This window comes from Eptatretus burgeri, chromosome 6 (genome assembly GCF_056783735.1).
Source record: "Eptatretus burgeri isolate ZD-2024b chromosome 6, Ebu_testis_v1, whole genome shotgun sequence".
Lineage (NCBI taxonomy): Eukaryota > Metazoa > Chordata > Myxini > Myxiniformes > Myxinidae > Eptatretus > Eptatretus burgeri.
In genome coordinates this window covers 590,501-608,000 of record NC_140966.1, presented here as the reverse complement: position 1 = coordinate 608,000, position 17,500 = coordinate 590,501, and the positions used below count along the sequence as shown (strand labels likewise).

Genomic DNA, 17,500 nt, shown 5'->3' with positions numbered 1-17,500 from the left:
TCACGGTGCTGCTCACTCTTCTCACCATGCTTTGTGTGCTCGGGTGGACGCAGAGACGAGAAGACCCGACGACCCATTTTGCTTCCCGGTTTCCCAAAAAGAGCAACGTAGCTGTTTTTCAGGACACGTCGGGCAAAAACTTGAATGTGTTCTCATGGTCTGAGCAGACGTCCGACCACCAAGAGAGAGGTATCTGGGACGGACAGTCGGCGCTCTGTGAACCCAATGGCAGTGCTGCTTCAGATCCAGAATTCAGCAAACACTCACAACTCATTCAAAACTTTCTCATGCACCGGCATTGCACGAACTTTGAACGGATCATCGAGCCTCACGGGAAGTGCTCGTCCAGTGACGTGTTTCTGTTGATCGCTATTAAGACGGATGCCCGAAACCTTGACCGAAGAGATATCATCCGCAACACCTGGGGGATGGAGCGCCAGATAAAGGTTTGATTTTACATATCCAGGGGCAGATCCTCCAAACGGGAGGGGTGGGAGTTCCATAAATTGAGGGGATGGATACCATTACTCACTCAGATGCTGTGAGTGTGATATACACTCACAGGACCCATTCTTGCTGTCAAATTCATACCAGGTGGGGTTGACTCTGTCGTCCTTCTGAGGTCGGCAAAATGAGTGCCAGCATTGTCCGAGTGGCGACCCGTCCAGGATTGTGCCCAAGAGCCAAGGAGACTGCTTAGGCAGCACCAACGCTCTGCACAAAGTACGGTCCCAATGGATGGATGTATGGGTAACCATTCATCGGTTTTCATTGTCAAATAAGTTTTATTCATCCTATCCTTCTTTCTTATCAATTCTGGTGTCTTTGAGTTGGAAACTGTGGCTTTGATTGTCAACTTAAAGGCACACCACAGTTACTCATTAATCCTCATCAACAATTGAATTTGCGACATCATCAAGGATGTTTGCATATTGTGGTGCAGTACAATCAAGTGTAATATGCAAATACATGGAATATAAAAGCTCTTTCGAACCACTGACTGATAAGGATCGGTACCTTCTGGGTGACGTAGAAAGTAAACTTGGTTTATTAATTGATTTGTTCAAAGAGTAGAGGTGTTTTCAGAGAACGTTTGTGCTATTCATATGGCTAAACCTGTTTATAAAGGAACATCAGGTTAAGAGGAAACTTGTTAGCCTGACCTCTCAATGGTGAAGAATCACTTGAAAAATTCTCGAATCCGGATTCAGATCTTCACCAAAATCGAAACATTTATTCCTTGTCACACACCCAACATGTTCACCAAGTTTCATTTGAATCCGACCACAACTTTTTGAGATATTGTGCTATGTATCGTTTTAGCCCCATCTTTCAATGGTGAAGAATCAGTTAAAAATTAAATAATTCTCGTATCCAGATCTGGATTCGGATCTTCACCAAAATTGAATCAGTTCTTCCCAGTGGCACTCCAAACGAGTCCACCAAGTTTCATGTGAATCCGTCCATCACCTTTTGAGATATCGTGCTATATATAATTTTGGCCCCATCTATCAACGGTGAAGAATCAGTTAAAAAATTCTCAGATCCTGATCCGGATTCGGGTCTTCACCAAAGTTAAGTTGCTGTCCATGGTCAGCCGCCTTCTTACACAAAATTTTCAGAACGATTGCTTGAAAACTGTGGCCAAAAATCGTGTGACAGACAGACAAACCGCCAAATGCTAAAGACCAACATACTTGGTGAAATAAATGTAACCAAGTAACAAACAGACAGACAGGGGTGAAAACGTGATGCATGCACCTCATTCTGTGATGAATAACAATGGAAAAAGAATAAGTGGTGGTGCTATTTTTTCACATGTCAGAATTGTATTTGGTTACTCACAGCCAGAATGTAGCTGCGGACGCCAGACGCAGGTATGACTGTGTATGTGGGTGCGTCACTGCAGGGTGTTACGCAACCACCTCAAAGGGGAATGTGCTCCTACATTTTAATGTTGTGGTCATGAAACAAATGTTTCTCATGATTTTTTTCAAAATAATCTTTCAGCTGTGTTTTTGGCTGGCCTCGGTGAGTATGGTATGTTCTTGTACTAAACATTACAGTGAGTACGGTATGTTCTTAGACTAAACATTACTGGAACAAAGACATTTAAGTGTTATTTGATCTGAGTTTTCGAGAGAGAACATCTGTTGTTGTCTTATGTTTTGGCCATAAATATCCCATTCACTGCATTACCGCCACCAACGAAGGTGGGCAGAGATTTGTCTGTGAGCAGGATATATCAAAAAGTTATGGTCGGATTCGGACGAAACTTGGTGGACACGTTGGGTATTTGATAAGGACAAATTAATTAGATTTTTAAAAGATCGGGATCCGGATCCTGGAAATTTAAAGTAATTCTTCACCAATGAAAGATAGGACCAAAAATGATATGTAGCATCATTTCTTAAAAAGTTGTGGAAGGATTATGATAACTTTGTGGATGGATGAGTTGGGCAGGTGATAATAACAAGCCGATTCCATTTTGGTTCAGGTCCAGATATAGATCTAACCTATTAGTGTGATACAAAACGTAAAATGTTCGGCCAGGTGGAGGTAAGTGCTTCACCGAGCGCAGTTCTAGTTTTTCTGCATGCCTTCCTAATAGATCATGTATGTGACAGTATTTTAAAATACTCATGACATAAACCTTTTGTTGTATGACATATTCATTATGATGGACGAGATTGCTTTTATTTCTTGCCGTGGGCTGATTCATAATATTGCATACTTGGGAACACCCCGAGTTATTGTCCAAATTTGAGAAGCTGTAATATGAACCTGGTCTTCTGCATTATTGTGTGGTGTGTATTGCTTTTTTTTTTTTTGTATACCTTGGTCGAGGCTCGTGTGAGAGCTAACACACAACTCACAGCAAGGAGGCATGAGACAAGAGGGGCGGGAGTGGAAGGGACAAAACAGTGGGGAACAGACACATTAGGTGAACTGTGGAAGGGAGAGGGATGGGGATGGGACGGGGAACATGGCGAAGAGAAGATGGACATTTCAGGGACTTTCAGGAAGGAAAGCAGGGGAATTGAAGGAAGTGGGCTTGGGTGGTTTATCGGGGGTAGAAAAGATCGAGGATTTGGATGGAGGAAGATAAGAGGTCATGGTGAACAGCTGTTTTGAAAGCCTGGAGGGAAGAATGGGAAAGAATAGAGTGAGGAAGTTTATTCCAAAGGCGGGAAAAAAGAGGAATGAAAGAGTGAAGATGGGCAGTGATTCGTGATTTTGGTAGTTTTACCAGAAGGGGGTTGTTGGCGGACCTTGAGCGCCCTGTGGAAATGTGGTGGGGACAAATCGCAGAGAGAGCAGGGGGGGCAGGCTGGAGAGGAGTCGGTAGAAGACAGAAAGACCACCGACCAACCTGCGGTGAATGAGTGAGAGGCCCAAAGACTCAGCTTCATTGCGGGAGATGCCGATGATCTTAAATGCCCTGGTTTCGACAGCGTGAAGCCGAGAAAGGTGGGAGGCAGGAGCACCAGCCCAGAGGGGAGAGCAGTACTCCATCAGGCTACGGACAAAAGCTTTGAAAGTGGTCAGGAGCTCAAGAGGGCCGAGGAAGGACTTAGCACGACGGAGGATTCCCAGTCGGCGACTGGCTTTTGAGGCGAGGTTGGAAATGTGACTTTCCCAGGAAAGGTCATGGCAGATAGTGAGACCTAGAAGCTTGAAAGAAAAGACTTCTTCCAGAGGATTGTTGAGAAAGTGGATGGGGGGTTTTGTAAACGGTCCTTTCGAAGAGACATAGTGAGAGTGTGAGATTTGTCTGGATTGAAAGACATGTTCCACGTGTTGGACCAGTTTGTGATTTTATCCAGATCTGCAGTGAGCGAAGAAGCTGCTGCTTGCCGGTCTGAGGGATGACAGATGGTACGGCAGAGGGTGGAGTCGTCGGCAAAGAGAAATAGAGGATTTTCCAGAGAGTCCGAGAGATCATTGATGAAAACCAGAAAAAGAACAGGGCCCAGAACGCTACCTTGAGGAACTCCAGCCTGCACAGGAAGAGGGGATGAAAGAACTCCATTTAGGGCCACACGTTGACTGCGACAGGAGAGGAAGTCTGCGAGCCATGAGTGGAGATGGCCTTGAATACCATGGGAAGAGAGTTTGGTGAGTAGGGCAGGGTGCCAGACTGTGTCAAAAGCACGTGATATGTCCAGGGATACGGCTCGGATTTCCTGTCTGGCATTGAGGACCTCCATCCATTGATGGGAGAGCAGAAGCAGCATATCCAGGGTAGAGTGACCTGGTCTGAAACCAAATTGATGATTGGAAATCAAGCCATTGGAGAAGAGGAAGGATTTCATATCTGAAGCGATGATGGATTCCATCACCTTGCTGATGATTGGGAGAAGGCTGATTGGTCTGTAGTTATAGGGATCTGTTTTTGCACCTTTTTTATGCAGGGCAGTGATGTTAGCAGATTTCCAAGCAGATGGCAGATGACCTTGGGCAAATGAGAGGGTGAATAGAACAGAGAGAGGGTGAGCAAGAGCAGAAGAGCAGGCTTTGAGGACACGTGGGCTGATGCCGTCTGGACCGGTTGCAGAATCTGACTCGAGGTTTGAAAGCAAGCTCTCCACCTTGTCAGGAGAAAAGGATACAGAGTCCAGGGACAGTTGGGTGTGACTGGGTAAAGTGGGTAGAGATAGAGATGGGTTTAGGACACAAGATTTAGCTGCAAACACCGAGTTTAGACATTCAGCTTTATCACGTGTGGAATCAGCAGTGCGGCCATTTGAGGTAAGGGAGGGGCTGGAGAGGGAACATACACCAGAAACAGATTTGATTAAACGCCACCAGGATTTTGAGGAGGGAGAGAGGTTTGAGAGTTCAGACTTGAGATGAGAAAGATGTTGTTTTCTGGCTCTCCTGAGGGTAGATACACACTTGTTCCGAGCTTTGTGGAAAGAACTGAGATTGCCCTCAGTTGGGTTTGCTTTCCATGAGGCAAAGGCAAGTTGTTTCAGGACAACTGCCTCGCCACAAGCTTCAGTAAACCAAGGGCGGGAGGAAGGGTAAGACAACTGAACACGAGAGGGGATAAATCTGTGCATGAGGGAGAGCAAGTTTCTTTGAAAGAATTCCCAGGATGAGTTGATGTTTGAGAAAGTAGTGATAGGAGACCACTCTGTAAGTTTGATGGCTGCTCGGAGACCCTGCCAGTCGGCTTGAGTGAAATGCCAGACTCGACGGCGGTGAGGTGGTTCTCTGATAACAGCCAGAGAGATGTCCACTTTAACAAGGACGTGGTCAGAAGAACCAATTGGAGCGAAGGAAGAGCAGCAGATATTGTCAGGGAAATTTGTCAAAATCAGATCCAGAAGAGATGGAGTACCATTGGTTGAGATCCGGGTCGGGAAGTTGACCGATTGAGTCAGTCCCAATGAGTCGCAGAAAGCTTTTGCTGAGGTGCCATGGCAGATGAGAGAGGTACCCACACCTAGCCAATTGGGGTGATGACAATTGAAGTCACCACATAAGAGGAAGAGAGAGTTTGGATGAGAAGATAGAAGATGGTCCATGTTTTCGGATAGTGAGGTGTAGATGGAGTCATCACTGTTCGGTGGATGGTACAGTACACATATAAACATGAGGTGGGAGTGGAGGGGAAGCCGAAGCCAGAGGTATTCCTGCGGGTGTGGGGGAGTGAGAGCAGTGCATGGAGAGTGAGGAATAGAGTCTTTGATGAAGAGAGCAACACCTCCACCAGGACGAGGCTCAGGTCTGTCATACCGTAAGAGGGAGTAGCCAGGGAGAGATACTTGGGAGTCAGACACGTCTTGGGAGAGGAAAGTTTCTGTTAGGCAGATTAAGTGTGGTTTGTCAGTGGCAACCTGTATGGAAAGATCTGTAAGGTTTGAGCGAAGGCCCCAGATATTTGACGTCCACACTTTTAATGAAGAGGAAGGGGAGGAGGCTTTGGGTGCAGGAGGTGGAGGGGGAGGGGGAGGGTAGGACAAGGGACGAGGGGGGCAGGTAAGGAGGGTTGCTGAAGGAGTGTGGGGTATTGCAGAACAGCGAGGGGAGGGGGCCGAATGAGGAGGAGAAAAGACTCTGTGGTGCTGGGGGAGAGGGGGGACAAGAGACAAGGAAGAAGGCAGTTGAGGATTTGAGGAGGTGGAGTGAAGAGATGGAGGTGAGAGGGCAGTGGAGGGAGGCAGGTTGGTGGATGAGAGGGGGGCAACTTTGAGAAGGAAGAGTGAGGGGGATGAAAGGTGGGAGAAAGGTGAGGGGGAATTTTTGAGAGAGGTGAGAGGGAGGCTTGGAGGGAGAAGAGTGGGATGGTGGCTTTGAGAGTGAGAGTGAGGGGTGAGGGGGGTGAGTTGGCACTGAAGTTGGAAAAAAAAGAATGTTTTATGGAAAGCGAGCATCCATGGCAAACTGTGGTTTTTAAAAGTTTTAGGTCAGAGATGCGATTTAACACAATTCTTGATGGAATCAATGAAGGCGAATTCAGAGCATGGAGAGAAGAAGCGCTGTAATAGTTGGATTTTTTAGGCAAGGAATGAAGGAGAGGTCGAAATGAGAGCAGTCTGTTAAAATAGCAGAAGAGTCGTGCATTGTGAAACAGTAAAGAGTACCACATGTGTGAGAGAGGAAGATGAAGCATTATAAGATCGTTTTTGTTGTTAAAAATAATGTATGAGAGAGTTCAACAGATTAGGTCATGGAAGTGTAAAAAAAAAAAAAAAATCGAGGAAGAAGACGAGGAGGAAGTTAAGAGGAAGAAGAAGAAGCAAATCGGGAGAAGGTGAGCGTGTTGTTGTTGTTGTTGTTGTGGGGTATTTTTTTTTGTTGTTGTTGTTGTTGAGATAAGAAAGAGATTAGTTGGGAGAATGGGGGATGTTTGGAAAGTGGGGAGGATCAAAATTGAAGGTAATGGGGAGGATAGAAATTGAAGGTAATGGGGAGAAAAAAACAAACAAACAAAAAAAAAAACGATCGAACACCGAGTGGAACTCGTAGGCCTCAAGCCTCGGCCTCGGCCTCAAGCACAGGTAAGAACGTCGACAAAAATACTCACAAAATAGCACGATTTTTGAAACAAAACCGAACTAGCAACACACAGTAACATGTAGGTGAGAAAATTAAACAGTTAAAACGGGACAAATAACAACCGGAAACTTAGCTTTGAGAACGTCAGCAGGGAGCCCCAAAGGAGACCTCTCGCTGCTCTAAAACCGGAACCGGAAGTTCCTTTTTTATCTGAATAATTTTATATTATTCTTGGAAAAATGCCAGAATCGTAGAAAAGGCCCCTTTATGTGGTATGTGCCACGTGACAAAGTAGACAAAAGAAGGGCCATTGCATCCATCCATCCATTCATTCATCAGGACCATACTCTGTACAGAGCATCGTTGGTGCCAAAGCTGTCTCCTGGGCTATTGGGCACACTCCAGGACGGGTCGCCACTTTGACACAGGATGCTCGAATGGCTCAATCATCCCAGCAAGCTGGTACTCATTTTGTCACCCTCAGAAGGATAACAGGCTGACTCAACCCCACCTGGTGTTAATCCAATGTAAGCAGGATATGAACTCAGGACCCAAGAATCCCAAGCCTGCCACCCTAACCATAAAGCCAACACCAGGCATGGGTTCACCATGCACACACATATATACAGCCCGAGGTTACATACACACCTCAGGACCTGAATCAGACCTCAAGTGTGATGGAAATACTGCACGAAGCGTTGTCGTGGCACTGGATCCCCATTAAGTATGATCCACTCGGTGATGGAGATGAGATGTGGGAAACTATAAAATAACTTGTAGAAAATGCCAACAATAGAAAAGGGACATTCCACGGCTTGTAGAAAATGCCAATAGAAAAGGGACATTCCACGGCTTGTAGAAAATGCCAACAATAGAAAATAACGCACATTGAAAAATTCTCGTGTGCGTGCTGTTCTACTATTGTATTCTTAGGAGGAACCAAGTAATGCTCGAGAAAAGTTCATATAAAGGGGAACTAATTTTTAAACAAATTAATTACACACATGGACCTCATCTTATGGGATTTCGTTTTCAAGGCACAAAAGAAACTTCATGTACTGATGGGTTTTAAGCTATATATGGGGGGCACCTCTTTATGAGCTGCTACTCATTTTGCCGACCTCAGAAGGATGACAGTCTGAGTCAACCCCACCTCGTATTAATTCAACAGCCTGCAGGATTTGAACTCAGGAGCCTTGGATCTAAGGCCACCACCTTCACCATTAAGCCAACACCAGGCATACAATTCTCCCCACACCCACTATTCTCCCCTGCACACCCCACACACACACAATCCTTCCCTCACACCCCACAAACACACAATCATTCCTCAGCACACTCAATCCTTCCCCCGCACCCCACACACAGAATCCTTCCCCGCACTCAATCCTTCCCCGCACCCCACACACACAATCCTTCCCCCGCACCCCACACTCAATCCTTCCCCCGCACCCCACACACTCAATCCTTCCCCCCCACCCCACACACTCAATCCTTCCCCCGCACCCCACACACTCAATCCTTCCCCCCCCACCCCACACACTCAATCCTTCCCCCCCACCCCACACACTCAATCCTTCCCCGCACCCCATACACTCAATCCTTCCCCCGCATCCCACACGCATACAATCCTTCCCCCCACCCCACACACTCAATCCTTCCCCCCACCCCACACACTCAATCCTTCCCCCACCCCACACACTCAATCCTTCCCCCGCATCCCACATGCATACAATCCTTCCCCTGCACCCCACACACATACAATCCTTCCCCCACACCCCACACGCATACAAACCTTCCCCCGCACCCCACACACATACAATCCTTCCCCCGCACCCCACACACATACAATCCTTCCCCCGCACCCCACACACACACAATCCTTCCCCGCACCCCACACACTCAATCCTTCCCCTGCACCCCACACACACACAATCCTTCCCCCGCACCCCACACACTCAATCCTTCCCCCGCACCCCACACGCACTCAATCCTTCCCCCGCACCCCACACACTCAATCCTTCCCCCGCACCCCACACACACAATCCTTCCCCCGCACCCCACACACACAATCCTTCCCCCGCACCCCACACACTCAATCCTTCCCCCGCACCCCACACACATACAATCCTTCCCCCGCACCCCACACACACACAATCCTTCCCCCGCACCCCACACACTCAATCCTTCCCCCGTACCCCACACACAACACAATCCTTCCTCAGCACACTCAATCCTTCCCCCGCACCCCACAAACTCAATCCTTCCCCCGTACCCCACACACACAACACAATCCTTCCCCCACAACCTGAACGCACAAACCTTCCCCCACCCCTCACACACTCAAACCTTCCCCTTAAATTGCCTTTTCTCTGCCCCTAGCATTTTCCCAAGAATGGAACGGTTTCTCTGTACTGCATATGGTATTCCATGTTTCAGTGAATTTTCTTCTGGAATTAGAACACCTGAAAAACTGATATTGTTTTTTCCAAAGTTCACTTCCCTATTTTTTGCTATGTCCCTAATTATGCGGCTGCGGGTAACCTGGAAATCTCGACAAGTGTCCCTCTATTCATATTCAAAATTACACGAACTTTCATGAAACAGTTCATAAGGTATGAGCCATCATGTTTGACCATTTTACGACCACAGTCAAAATTTTGCGATGCCCAACTTTTTGGGGTTCGTCCCGAGGAGCAAAAATAGGGGCAATACCCCTGGCGCTCAACTGGTAGAATAACGCTAGTGAGGGGGAAGTCAACGTGGAGCGGAATCAGCAAAATGTACCAAAAAAAAACAATTTTACAGCAAAAACCTATTTTGGGGGAACCCCCCTCTCCCCCCATAAACCCCCTGAGACCCCCATTTTTTCCCACCAATAAAATTTCATCAAAACCATGTGTTTGGTTTTGGAGAAGAAAGCAAATCCCACCCCGTGGGAATTTTCAGTCCCTGTGTTAAAGTTGCATCCAGAGAAACCGTTCCATATAAAGGGAGGGTGCTTCGTGCTTCCCTTGCTTTTCTTTTCAAACGCTCGAAGTGAGATTTACACACAAACTCCATTTAGGACAAAGACCTTAGGAGAAATTGGTGTATTTTACACAAAATACAAAGCTATAAATAGATCATTGGCATTGACAATTCCAACATTACATGGGACTTGAGCAACAGGAGATCCAAGCACCATGAGTCAATGTCTCAGTTTGTAAGGTGAAACAGTTAAATCCATATCGAATAAAAATAATATAACTTATGTTCCTTTACAAGCAACTTCAACACAGTCGGAGACCATAAGGCCCATCAACTCGATAAAATGACCCGGACAGTTGGGAAATCAGTCAATTGCTTGGAAGTTAAGGTTATAAGTACAAATAAAATAGCTTTTGTAAGTCCTTATCAGTATGTAATGTGTGTGTGTGTGTGTGTGTGTGTGTGTGTGTGTGTGTGTGTGTGTGTGTGTGTGTGTGTGTGTGTGTGTGTGTGTGTGTGTGTGTGTGTGTGTGTGTGTGTGTGTGTGTGTGTGTGTGTGTGTGTGTGTGTGTGTGTGTGTGTGTGTGTATATGGGGTTTCAGAATGTGCAATGGAGTCCTCCTAGGGTGGGCTCAAAGTATCCACCTTCATTTCAGTAAGGGGTCACGATTCATGGACCAAGCTATGAAGTTGTTTTTTTTTATCTCAAAGTGTTGTGTTGAGGGCTCTCTTCAGGATCGTCGCTGAGCCCCGACAGCTTCCAAATGTAGTTTGTTTGTAATAATATTGCCAGGAATGGTTCTAAATATCTCTGTGAGGTTCGTTGTCATCATTCGTATAGCTCCACTATCACTGGTACAACTTTGGCATTCTTCAGCTTCCAGGATCTTTTCACTTCATTCTTCAGGTCTTGGTATTTGGTCATTTTCTTGATTTCTGCATCGTTAGTCAAAAATCACTGGTGTTAATTAACACCTCAATCAGCAATACCTTCTCTTTTTTTGTGTCTAAGTATGATATTTGGTTGCAACATTTTGATTTCGAAGTTCACACTCGATGGGATAATTAGGTCGTGCGTGAGCAGTAGGTACTTCCATGTTTTCAGAGATTACTTTTGGTTCATGTTCCCACATACATTATTGAACTGGGACATCAAAGTTTTTGCAGATGTGCCAGTGGATTACATTATAAACTCTGTTGTGTCGTTGTGTGTCCAGTTGTTCTGACATGAGTTGTTTTTTTTTGTGTTCATTCATGAAGCAAAACATATCATTCTCTTTGCTAACCCCACCTCCACCCTCACCATTTTATCTTTTTTTTCCTCCTCCCCCTTCCCCCCATCACTCTCACTCTCTTTCACCTCCTCCTCACACCCCTCCCTCCTGCAGTGTATAGCAACATTTAATGAGGTGTCGCTCTACCCCCTCCCCCCTTTCCTCCCTCCCTCCTCTCCCCTCCTTCCCTTCCTCCCCTCTCCCCCTCCTCTCTTTCCCTTCCCTCCCCTTTTCCCCTCCTTCACCTCCTCCTCTCTCTCCCCTCCCTCCATCCTCCCTCCTCTCTCTCCTCTCTCTCCCCACACCCCTTAATATCCTCATCAGCGAAGCGAAGTTGTATTTGCTCGTGAAAAAAAAAAAATAAGTGAAAAATCAAATTTAGTTGAGCGACCCAAGACAATGGGGAAGCACGGTTCGTTGTTGCTTACAATGTGTAAGCATACCCCGCTAGTACAGTATGTATGTATATGTGTGTATATATACACACACACACACACACACACACACACACACACACACACACACACACACACACACACACACACACACACACACACACACACACACACACACACACACACACTTGTGTTCAGTGGGGTCTCAGGCATGAGGAAATGCATGATGGCACCCTGGCATGTGATTACATCATTAATATTTTGCATAAATCAAAAATTGTTTCCAATCTGTCTGGGTTTTCACTATTTCGACCATAATTCTGCTCTAATCAACATTTTGAGTGATTCCAAAGGCTATTGTGTTTTTTTTTTATTTTTTTGTGTGTGCTTATGCTTATCTCAGCTGTTGTGTATTTTGTGCATCCAGGTTAGCAAGTTAACAGACATGTGTCATGTTTTCATGTATGACATTTCAGACATTGATATGAACAAGCATCAGAAAAGCTATTCATATGACAGCAAAATTTGAACTCCAAGGTTCTTGTGTCAATAAATACAAAACTGATGTTTTCAATTTGCACTTATGCATATTTTGCAAAGGGGACTTTTACAGATAATTTCCTGGACATATCAAAACTCCAGTCCCTGTTAACAACATGTTGACAAAGACAAGATGTTATTGGGGGGGGGGGTGGGGGGGATATTGTCTCAAGAGTGCATGGTTGAATCTGTAGTGGACAACAAACCAGATTCTCCCAAAGTTTTAAGTGCAGCAGAACAAAGACAGGATCATGAACTCTCAAGCAGATGACTGGGAGTTGCAAATGTTGATCTTGTCGCAGTTGAGACTCGATTCAGCCAATGACAATCCTCGAAACATTTCAGTTCAGCTTCTGAAAAGATTGCCTCAGAAGACATTTTCTCCATAAAGGTGATTCATCAGTTGGTTAAATAATTCTGAGAACAAAGAGAAACAAAACAAGTGTTCCTTCTTACAACAATCACACAGCGATTCAGAGAACTTCTGGAGGAGAAGGCCAATGTACAAGGTGTCCACATTGAAATGAAACAACTTTGAAGCCTAACACATTTTTTTAAACAATGCAAACAGAGGAATATTCACACAGCTCAGTCAGTATGCTTGAGCTTCATTTGGAATATGGGTACATATCATTCGGGTACGTTAGGGTACATTCGAGTAAACATTCAACACGTGCACCATTCGGATCACAGACTAAGTCGCAACAGTACTCATTTTCCCTCCACACATTTTCCAACATCTCGGGGGTTACGGAGCACTGCCCCTGTGATGCACTCTTTCAGCTGAACAATGTCCTGCACCTTTGTGTAGTACACTTTGCCCTTCACATAACCCCACAAAAAAAATTAAAAAAAAAAATCGAGCAGGTTAAGGTCAGACTATCTCGGTGGCCAGGAAATGGGTCTGTCTCTACCCAGCCAGCGGCCTGGCACCAAGGCATGAAGGAGCAGACATCATATGACCAGTGTGGAGGAGACCCCATCCTGTTGGAATATCAAGTTCAGTTGGCAGTCCTCTACCTGCGGTGCCACAAACAGCTGAAGCATGTCTAAGTACACATGGCCTGCCACAGATTTTTTTTCTGCAAACAAAAATGGCCCGACAATCCTGTTACGCACAAGACCACACCAAACGTTAACTTTTGGACTGTCTCTTTCAACATCATGGATTACATGTGGATTCCCTGCTCCCAAGAAGCAGCAATTGTGTTTATTAATGCATCCACATGTGTGAAAGGTTGCTTCTTCGGAGAATATGACCCGGTTCAGATACTCAGGGTTGTTGTCCAGATTGTGGATCACATGCATAGCATAATTTCTCCATATGATACGAGCATCCACTCTTAGCTGCTGAACCAGTTGAAGCTTATCTGGATAGAGCTGCAGCCATATGCGCACGACTTTATGCATACTTAAACGTGGAATTTTCAGTTCGTTACTGGCACGACGGATGGACTTCCTTGGGCTGATGTGGAAGGCAGCACGTATGCATTCACCATCCTCTGATGTTCTGGGTTTTCCTCCACCACACTGTTTTAGAACACTGCCAGTCTCCTCAAATTTCTTCATCTATGCATACAGGTCTTTTCGGGTCGGTGGTTCCTTGTCAAGTGTTAAACAGAATCGTCGTTGCACCACGGTATGTGACTTCAATTTGGCCATCCATTACACACATTTTGCCTTTACTTGTGTAGTCATCACAATTCAATGGAAAACATAACATCAACTTTAAACTCAGAAACTTAGATATATGATTTAGTAACTGTCCAACTTTCAACATTCTCGAATTTATCCATAAAAAGTTATAAGGCTTCAAAGTTGTTTCATTTCAATGTGAACACCCTGTAATTCAGAGAGTGACACATCTCAGAAATGAAAGCAACTGCTGATAAAGGAATAGCCAGATATCCCTTTTATAATACCAAGCTTGCACACTAAAAACTCGGCTCGCCGTCACACGATCCCTATGAAATTGCTGTGGCACTTAGCGGACATGCCGACAACGTTTGGGAAGTCTTGGCGTTCCATAGTACCACTTGCATTTTGCACAATGCGTATTTTTGTCATTTCCCCGTGTACGGTCTGTCGTCTGCTACCAGCTATGTTATACTGCTATCCCGTGCATGTGCACGGGTATCGCTAGTTTCCTTTATTCCCCAGCCTGGTGGCTCAGATTTGGTATGCTCCAGTGCAATTTCTGTGGGTGATGCACTAAACAAAGCAAATAAACTCACATAGGTTCTTAGAGTCTCTTTAGATGAAACAGTTCTAGTCAAGGAAGCCTGGTCAAATGAGGGTCCACAAATATCAGAAGAGATCATTGTCCATGAAGCAATGGAAATATTGCAGAGGAGAATACTGACCACTGAAAAACTTGAGGATGAACACTATTCTGCTGATGAGATGACGGTTAAAGTGCAAAAAGAGTTTCCTTCACCCTTGGGCCTTTGCTTCTCAGGGCATTAGTCTGCTCTCAAGCCCAAAATGCCACCGTAAAGCTGGAGACTTACCAGAGTGTGAAGAAGCACACATCACACGTTTCTTAAACATTTCCTGTGATATTGTTCCCCTTACTCAATCAATAACATCTCCCAAGCACCTTGGCTTGGCAGTATACCTCCAACATGAATTTGGGAGTAGTAAACTTGTTGAGTTAATTCACAACATGGGCTACACCATATCCTATGCAGAAATTCAAAGATTCTTACCTTCAGCAGCACTTCATGTTAGTAGCATGCGAGAACGTGAAGATACCGGGTGTTACGTTCCATCACGCAGAAGCTGGAACAGGTGGCACCTGCAGACAAGATCACTGCAATAATTGTCTTTGATGGCCATGCAGTGATACAATCATTCCACCTTCTACATCAGTGCAGAAAAGATGATTCAAGGACATGGATGACAAGTTTGTCGATCATTTGTACAAAAGCGGCTCCTGGCAATGAAGCCAAACAACTCCACATTGTTTGACAAATACAAGGGGAACGGCATCAAAATACGACACGTGAAAAGCAAGGTCATCTTGCGAGGCATTCTTACCATGTCCTGCCAGATGTTGTGATACCAGGAAACTGGAAGCATTTGTTGGGTGTTGGGAACAACAAAATTATCCTTGCAGAGTTCTATACAAAGGACATAAATGAGATGGGACCAACCTTATAAACAAAGAGCAAGTACTCCACATCAGTGGTGGAAATATTACAAAACAATCAGAACTAGACCAGCACTTGATAGAGCACATACCTGCACCAGGCAGAACAGTTAACATTTCGTGTCCCACCGATCGGCCAGATCTGCATCCATACCAAGTAACCAATATCTCATTGGCTTGTTCTCATCACTTACCCAACACATCCACCAAGTTTTGTCATAACCCATCCACAACATTTTGAAATATCGTGCTACATATTGTTTTTGGCCCAATCTCTCAATTGTGAAGAATCACTTGAAAATTCTAGCAACCGAATCCGGATTGGTATCTTCACCAAAATCGAATCAATTTGTCCTGGTCACAAAACCAACGTGTCCACCAAGTTTCGTCCGAATTCGTCCATAACTTTTAGAAACATCCTACTCACAAATAGACAGACAGCCAAACAAATGAAAAATCACTTGGAGAGTGACAACTCGGCAAAACAGCACAAAGTAGAATGGCACTTGGTGGAGCGCATACCTCTGCCCGGTGGAATAGTTCACGTTTTGTCTCCCACTGATGGGCTGGATCCGAAACAAAATGCAGTCCGCTTGTTCTCGTCACATAACTAACTCGTCCACCTTGTTTTGTCATAACTCGTCCACAACTTTTCGAGATATAATGATATATACGTCTCGTTTTTTGTCATATCAATTTTAGAAATTAGGCATATGTTGACTTTTTGACCTCAAAAATAATTGGTGATTGAATTCAGTAACGTGACATGCAAATTCTCTTCAAATTTCAAGTCAATCGGATGAAAATCGAGGATTTTAGAAATCTCACCGTCACTGACGATGGCTACTTTTGCTAGTAGTCAATATATTGTTTGCCTGAAGGCATCAGGAATAAAATGCAACTGCAAAGGCTGTACACTCTGAATTATACCACACAAATGGAATATATCGCATACAAATGTGCAGACTCATGAATTCCAGTTATAAGAAAAAGTGGAGATTATATTGTAATCACAATTCAACAAGGAAATCTGGTGCCTATTTCTAACTTGAAGGTAACAAAAGAATTGTACTGTAATCTGCATGGACTGACTGGCTATTACGTGCATGCTGGTGGGCATTGCCCTATGATGATAAAATTGGGCCAAATGACCGAATCAATCACTGGATGGGGATGCTTGCATCACCCAATTTCCTGCCTGATGTAGTGGTCACACACCCTTTACAAGTCTTCCCACGTGAATGACAGAGATAACATGGCACCCTCATACTCGTGGTTAACAATTCCTTAAAAGCTCTTTTAAAAAGCAGAAGGATTCACGATAACCACTTCTTTTAGAATTATCATACAAAGACACGAGGCACAACTCCCGCTGGAGCCTCGAAGAAAGGCAAATGTGAAACACACATTTTACAATGATGATGATGAGCAGTAGCTGTGAAACTATGGCCACAGATCCATTTGTAATGGCAGAAGAAATGCAAAATGACAAATTACTATCGTGCGTGGACAATTATAAGGAGAAAAGAATGGGTGCTTCTCTGTCATCAATGGGAGAGTACTTTCTCATCATGAGGAAGGTGAACAACCATGACAGACTACAGTGAAGGGAGTAGGGTTCTGAAGGGTCTTTAGGATCTATAGTGCGCAAAGGTTATAATGGGGTATATAGGGTGTATGGTGTCTTAGGAGTTAAGGGGTCTAAAGTGTCCAAAGAGGGTCAAATGGGTCTACAGCTCTGAGGGTCAAGCAGTGTAAGTGGTCTAAAGGGTCTTTACATGTTTTCAGGGCTCGAAAGGGTCTAAAGTTCTCTTAAGTCAAAAGTGGTCGAAAGCCTAAAGTGGTCTTCAGGAGTCCAACTGGTCTAAAAAGTATAAACGATTTTCAAATGACAAAAAGCAGAAGATAACAACCTATCTTCCCCCTCCCCCCCCCCCCCCAAGATGCTGCACATGCACACAAAATGAAAAAAGCACTAGATGATGCAGACAGTTGCAGCATAAGGTTTGAAAAAGTTGGGGGCACAGAGTTGGGTGCACAAAGCTGGAGCAGGAGAACAAACACCGTGCTGTTAGGATGCCCTATCTCCTTTGGATTTTTTTTTCCCTAAGAAGAGAGAAAAAGAGAGAGACAAGGAAAGATCAGGAGAGAGCGAGAGCGAG

The 17,500-nt window shown here is 44.9% G+C and overlaps 1 protein-coding gene and 1 long non-coding RNA gene across 2 annotated transcripts in view; one reads left to right on the top strand and one right to left on the bottom strand.

Annotated features, from left to right (window-relative positions):
* LOC147024111 (N-acetyllactosaminide beta-1,3-N-acetylglucosaminyltransferase 3-like) overlaps nucleotides 1–17,500 on the top strand; it is a 31,909-nt gene that overhangs the window by 196 nt on the left and 14,213 nt on the right. The window contains exon 1 of the mRNA XM_085883693.1: nucleotides 1–446. This exon is cut by the window's left edge and continues 196 nt beyond it. Coding sequence (XP_085739819.1) covers nucleotides 1–446 — 446 coding nt within the window. The remainder of the gene's footprint in view (nucleotides 447–17,500) is intronic.
* LOC147024112 (uncharacterized) overlaps nucleotides 11,552–17,500 on the bottom strand; it is a 10,922-nt gene continuing 4,973 nt past the window's right edge. Inside the window, exons 2-3 of the long non-coding RNA XR_015058873.1 lie at nucleotides 14,896–14,984; nucleotides 11,552–12,604 (exon numbers count right to left, since the gene is read on the bottom strand). This is a non-coding gene — a long non-coding RNA (uncharacterized LOC147024112). The remainder of the gene's footprint in view (nucleotides 12,605–14,895; nucleotides 14,985–17,500) is intronic.